The 6,660-nt window shown below is 37.2% G+C and overlaps 1 protein-coding gene across 1 annotated transcript; it reads right to left on the bottom strand.

Annotated features, from left to right (window-relative positions):
• Positions 1 to 2,007: 2,007 nt before the first annotated feature.
• On the bottom strand, positions 2,008 to 5,254 carry LOC129940959 (dentin sialophosphoprotein). The gene is made up of 4 exons (XM_056049492.1): positions 4,884 to 5,254; positions 3,062 to 4,824; positions 2,382 to 2,993; positions 2,008 to 2,314 (listed from the first exon to the last, which is right to left on the bottom strand). Exons 1-4 carry the CDS (start codon positions 5,117 to 5,119, stop codon positions 2,139 to 2,141), a joined length of 2,787 nt encoding a protein of 928 aa, XP_055905467.1. The 5' UTR covers positions 5,120 to 5,254; the 3' UTR covers positions 2,008 to 2,138.
• Between the last annotated feature and the right edge of the window lie 1,406 nt (positions 5,255 to 6,660).

The following is a 6,660-nucleotide window of genomic DNA, read 5'->3' as shown; positions in this document are numbered from 1 at the left end:
AAATTCTTGTCCACAACAGTATATGTATGTATATGTAAAGTGGTGGACAAAAATTTAGTACACTTGAAGAATATAATAAATATTGTTATTGTACTTGTATACCTATTAGCCCTATTATAGCTATCAACTATCAATTAGATACTTGATACATAATAATATTTTTGATGCATTGGTATTATGTCTATCAACTATCAACTTTGTTGATGAACTGCGAATTTTATCACTATTGTGAATGATTTTTCGACACACTTCGTATTATGGATATCCAAAAAATAAATTGAGCAAGTCAGCAGCTCAAAATACGCACAGCATTACGTGATTCTTCCAACACAATGACTTTGGGCGAACACATGTAATAAAATGCTTTCCTTTAATTTAATTTTACATTGGCTAATGAAACTTCATTGCAGATTCTTTTAAAACTTCAGGCTTTACAAACAAGCGTTTCTGGAGGTGTTAAAAGATATTGATGAAAAATTTAAACATATAAGAAGTCAGCAATCCATTTCAAATGCATACTAGAAGTAGCAGCGGTTTTAAAATTCTTTGCCCAAGAAAGTTACCAATTGTGCGTAGGAAACGTTGCTTACTATTCTGCTCTTAAATACAAAAATACCACATATAGAAACAAAGTAATTTTTTATAAGAGCAACTACATTTTGGCACAAAATTTTTTTCCTTTAGTGGCCAAGAAATCACTAAATACTCCACACGTGAAACGTCAAACAAAATAAATACCCATAATACCAACTTATCAAATAATTGATAGAAATTATCGACTATCTAATTGATGCTCATAATAAGGCTGTAAGTTTTGTTTTAAGCAACTTTTAATTTCATGTAGTTATTGACAACATTGTTGAAAAGCAAAAACTGTTTTAAATCTCTAAATGAATAAATTTGTTTGCGTTTTGAGAAAACTGCATAAGTTTTGTAATACAAAATATTTTTAGCTGGACATAAATTTAGCACATTTGAATTTTTAAATCCTTTTTATTTGAACTAAAGTGAACTTTTGAAGGTAATCCGGTATTTGTTATACCCCTAATACCATTGGCGAATCGAATGACAAGGGGATATGAATACCCTAATAATGATTATACACAGTGCGAGTAATTAGGAAAGAATAGGATTTGAAAGGAGATAGTTAATCATTAATGTAAGATTAGTGGTTGTAGATCTTCCAGATATAAATCCATGTTGTAAATCGGATAAAAAATCTTTTAATTGAAAAGTGAGCTTGTCACAGACTAATTTCTCAAATAACTTAGGAAGAGCAGATATTTTACTGATTGGTCTATAATTTGTAATTTCTTGTTTAGATCCAGATTTAAAAATTGGTGTAATATAAGACAGTTTCCAACATTCTAAAAATTCACCTTTCGAGAGCTATAGGTTGAAGATGGCTGTCAATGGAATAGCTAAGGATGGGATCCCATCAGGATCAGGGATTTGAGTTGCTGGAGGAAATAAGGCTGTTTTTTTCTTCAGAAACCGTCAGAACCATAGACCCCATGTTTACGATAGAAGAAACTCTTGGTATACAAACATTCGTTGGAGTGTTTGTGGAGTAAACAGGAATTTAAATAAACAGCAAATAAGTTACAAATTTCTTCAACATCGCTCGTTGATTTTTTAAGCTTGGATACATTACTTTTCACCCTACTCAGCAAATGCACAGGGTAGAGAAACACAACACCTTGAGCGACTAGACTATGTAAGGTGATAACAGAAAAAGACATTAATACAAGACAGAAGAGAAAGAACAACAGACAGAAAGAACACATGACAACAGCACGCGGTGGGTTTCGAGATGGTCACCCATCTGTCTACTAACCACGCTCAGTGATGGTTGATTTCGGTGATCGATGGGAATCAAAGCTTTATTAGTTGCCCTTCTCGGATACATGCTTGCTTTTGCGCTTAGCGTTAATGTACTTCCAAAAATGTTCACTTCACGCTATTAGAAATATGATTTATTTGTATCAAGTCAAACGACTAAAAAAGTCTATTAAATTAATCTCAATTCCTTTTTTATTTAATGTATTTTCATTAACTGGGAAAACTATTATTACTTTATCGTCAACGAATAAGATACATATTCATATTCTTAAATCTACATATACATATAAATATTTTTAAATAACTGCATCTAATCCCCTTCTCCTGGATCGCTGACTTAAAAGAGGCCGAGGTTTGTAGAGATCCTCACTTGAATATCGTTGATTTCGATTGACGATTACCTTGCGTTTGGCAACAGCGTTTATTTCTTTGTCCATTGAAGATTTGCCAGCGTCTCGGGATCCCAAAGAATCTAAAAAATAAATAAATTAGATATTTATCCTTTTCGAAAATATAATCGTTTTGTAAATCAAAATTACCGCTATCGCTTTGGGAGTTTTTATCAACAAATTCATTTTCTTTCGAATTGACGCTCAAATCCGATGATGTAGGTGAAACTTTTGTTTGTGCATTGTCGTCGAATTTGAAACGTTTGCTTAAACAATGCGAAATGGAAGCGTCGCCATATTGTATGCAGTCGATGGTGAGAGTTGCACTGGTCAGTGTTGTGGCTGGCTTGCTGGGACTTGTCGAAGGTGACAAAGATTTAAGTCGACCACTAATCGAACTGGTCTCGGTTTCGTGACTTGCATTGCCCGAACCCGATTCTGATTCGGTTGTGGATGGATCGCGAGAGCTTCCCAAACTTGATTTTAAGATGTTTCGGAAGTTCTCCATGATGTTTGTGAGAATATTTAACCGAGTTTCGACGTCTTCTTTTGTTTTGGTTTCATTTTCAAAATAAAACAACGACTCACCATTGTACGGACACATTTGTACTGTTTGATCAATAATGGTTGAGTTCACTTGGACGCAGGCGTTTCCGATTTCAATGAAATTGGTCTCTGGATTCTTGAGTAAATTATCCAACATAACAATTTCCTGTCCGGCTAAATTCAGCTGAATTGAAGTTTCTACCACACTCCCTCCAGCTAAATAAAAGAAATTTAATTTAAAGGCTAAATAATTGTGAAGGCCTTATAGTCAATAATGTGTTTACCATTGCCATTTGGATTATTTGCAATTGACGTTCCTGACGAAGTATTGCTGTTGTTGTGAGTGCCATTGGTGACATTGTCCTGCGAATTACTGCTTTCCTTTGGACCACGCGGCTGTCCTCCCTCCTGGCTGCTGTCCTCGTCATTGGAATCTGTAGATTTCCTCCATTTGTGTTTCGAGGAGTAGTGATCGTCAACTGAGGTCTTGCTTCGACTAGACTTTTCTTTTGATGTCTTGTCTTTGTCCCTAGTCTTATCTGACCTTGATTTGCTGCGATCTCGACTGCGACTGGATTCTTTGGAATCATGGTAACTGTGCGAGGGTTTGTCATAACGCGAAGAACTTTTTGATTTATGCACCGAACTGCTGCTGCTGCGATGATGATGGTGGTGATGATCTGATAGCGTGCCACCGCTGGTCCTATGGCTACTCGACGATTTGGAAGAATGATATCTTGATGAAGACGAGGATGGTACCTTGTGGCTGCTACTGCTGTACTTATCTTTATCCTTGTCAGATCGCCTGTCCTTAGAGTATTTTTTATGCCGGGAAGATGAGTGCTCTCTATCACGATGACTAGACTTGTGATGAGAATGCTGCGGAGAAGACGTCGCCGAGGGGGATTTTGGCTTCACCATTGGAGATTTAATGGAATTCTGCGACATGGAACACTGGGACATTTCTGATTTTTCAATTATATGCAACTCCCTGTCGACAGAGTCATCAAGCGAGGTTGTTTTTGTAACCTCTTCTAAATCAACTTTGACTTCGATTTTTGAGAACTTGAAATCCGAGTCCTTTTCGAAGGAAAACTCATGTGAGGGCAGTGGGATGTCACTCGTTTCGGATGTATCGATTGTCTTGTTCTCCATGGAGCTGTCCACTCTGTGTTCTTCGCTGATATTCGGGGACGTATCTTCACTTGGTGGCTCGGTTTTTCGTTCAGTTCCTTCGAATATGATTTCGTCCTTTTTGATGTCAAAGTGCAGTGGCTCAGAGGGTTTTTGGTCGGAGCAGGAATTAGAGTTTTCACTGAACTTTGGCATCTGTGCTTCCTCGGATATGTTGACGTTGTTCTCCTCTTTAATTTCACAAGCAGTTGATTGATCATCTTGTGTATTGCCATTGGTAACAATTGAAAGACGGCTATCGCTAGAAACTTGCGAAAGCTGGGATTCCTGTGTGGCATCACCTGGCGACACATTGCATGGAGCACTTGCATCCGACTTAACCGGAGGTTCAGGTGCTGGTTCATTGTTCTCTTCTGCATCCCAGTCTTCTGAAGAACTTTCATCCTTGACTTGTGGATGATATCGCTTGAAAGCAAAAGAATGTGATGCAGGAGCCGCTGGTGTTGCTTCTTCAGTTTTTATTTCTTTTACTTCTTCGATTTTGGGTTCCAATTTGGATTCAAACTTGAATTTATCCAAGTTGCTTTTCTCAATAGGTTCAAAGGCGGGCGATTCAAAGTCATCGAGTTTTTCATCAGTCTCCATATCGTCCTTGGAATCGGATTTCACAGTACACTTATCGGAATCCGGACTTACCTGTTCCAGATCAGTTGGTAGTAAGTCAGTTTCAATTTTAAGAATTCCATTCAAAGGCGGAACATCCGACGAAGATACAACAACCGTTGGCTGCGGTTTTGGTATTCCAAGGTATTTATAGGCGATGTCTTCGATTTTCGGCTGAAAAACGGTAGCAATCTTGGGATTGACTACTTGGTCGACTATTCGCTCGACACCAACATCAAGGAAGCCAGCTCTAGAAAGAGATATGTAAATATTTTTCCCAAGGATAAATGTGAATATCATAAATATTACTCTGTTATGTGCTTTCGAAGCCTTTCGCGAACTTGATTCTTATTCATGTCTGGAGTCCATATTTGGGCAGAAAGGAATTTGTTCACGGTATTTTCAACGCGTTGGCGAAGGTTTTGGTAGGCAGGTTTGGTGTCCACATCGGCCATCGAGTCCTTGCGGAATTGATCAAAGACTCCTTGGGATTTTACCTCATTGGCGATTTTGTCCACCAAAAGTGGATCTAGATTTACGTGCATTTTTGGATTTTGTTTTCTTTTCGAAAAGTTAAAAGTAGATGGAAGTTTGTCTGGCGAATTCTTACAAAAATAAATATAAAAGTTATCTGATAAAATAATTGTTAAAAACACTAGCAGAACGACTGCGACTGACAAAGTGACAATGACAAGCCAAAGTTTTTTAATTTTTTTCGAAATTCGGAGTCGATTCCGAATTGTTAAGGTCTCACTGCACTAGGCAACTTAGGCTTGTCACCAACGAGAAGGTATCTTAAAGTTGCTTACAATATCTTTGTTTTCTAAAAAGTTGCTCGAAATTGCCAAGCTGGGTTTGAAATTGCCAGCAATTTTGTGCATCTTCAAGTAAATAAATAACGATAGTGGGGAAGTTACGTTCGACTTGCCGACGGAACAAGTAACTTAAGTTTATTTAAATAAAATCAATTATTTAACAAATATAGCTGAGAAAGTGCTTCACGACCGACGCGACGAGTCAAAACTAAACCATTACGAATTCGGACTTCAATATGTCCACCATATGTAAAGGTGATTTCAAAAATTTTATTTCGTTATTCTATTTTTAATAATGGCGTAAGTTTAACTTGTCAAATTTAAGAAGATGACAGCTTATAATATGAAAGCTAATGAAATTAAATTAATTGCAATGAATGCTCTTATTCGAAAACACATCAGACTGCATTTGTTCGCATAGAAGCAAAATTTTCAATAGAACTCATTATGTTTAAGCAAATACGCTGCTGTTGTCACGGCTTCTTTAAGTAACATACACTTCGCTGCTTCAGTTAGGGTTCGGTTCTTGCGTACTTCTACACCGTTTTGCTGTGGTTTAGATGGAACTGCGTACTGATGATGTATTCCTTCCCTCTTCAGAAATTCTTCCAAGTCTTTAGATACGTATGTATTCCTTTGCATTGTCGGATCGCAGAATGCAAGGTTTTCTACCAAACTTGTTGAACATAGCTGCGACATAACCCTTTACAGCACTAGCTACTTCATCTTTCGATTTTAGAAAATGCACCACTGTGTTACCAAAAAAATCGTCATTCAGTGTAAAAATATCGGTTACTTCTTGGAGTTGATTTCTGCATAGGACCACACTGATCAGAATGTATCAACTGTAATGATTGCTTTTCTCTATTTTGTCTCACAGGAAACTTATACTGTGCCAGCTTGCCTTTAATGCAATGTTCGCAAATGATATTCTCAGTACACTTCCTCAAATGAATGCCAGTTGCAAGATCTTCCTTCACAAGTCTCTCGATAGCTACTAGATCTCTATGTCCAAGTCGACGATGAATACACAATGAATTGTCAGCTTTACAGGACAGTTCAATAGAATGTTCAGTTTCCAGCTTGTAAAGACTGTAATTTCGCTTTGGTACAGCAACCATTCGGGATCCATTGTAGATTTGACAAACATTTGTTTTCAAAAATGACTCTATGACCTTGATTTGCTATTCGTTGCACAAAAGCAATCCCCCATCAAGCTCAAGAACAAATAAGACTTCTTTGATAAATTTATTCTGGTTATTGCCATTAGG

This window comes from Eupeodes corollae, chromosome 1, assembly GCF_945859685.1.
Source record: "Eupeodes corollae chromosome 1, idEupCoro1.1, whole genome shotgun sequence".
Taxonomy (NCBI): Eukaryota; Metazoa; Arthropoda; class Insecta; order Diptera; family Syrphidae; genus Eupeodes; species Eupeodes corollae.
The sequence above is the reverse complement of the archived record's forward strand: the minus strand, read 5'-3'. Positions and strand labels throughout refer to the sequence as shown.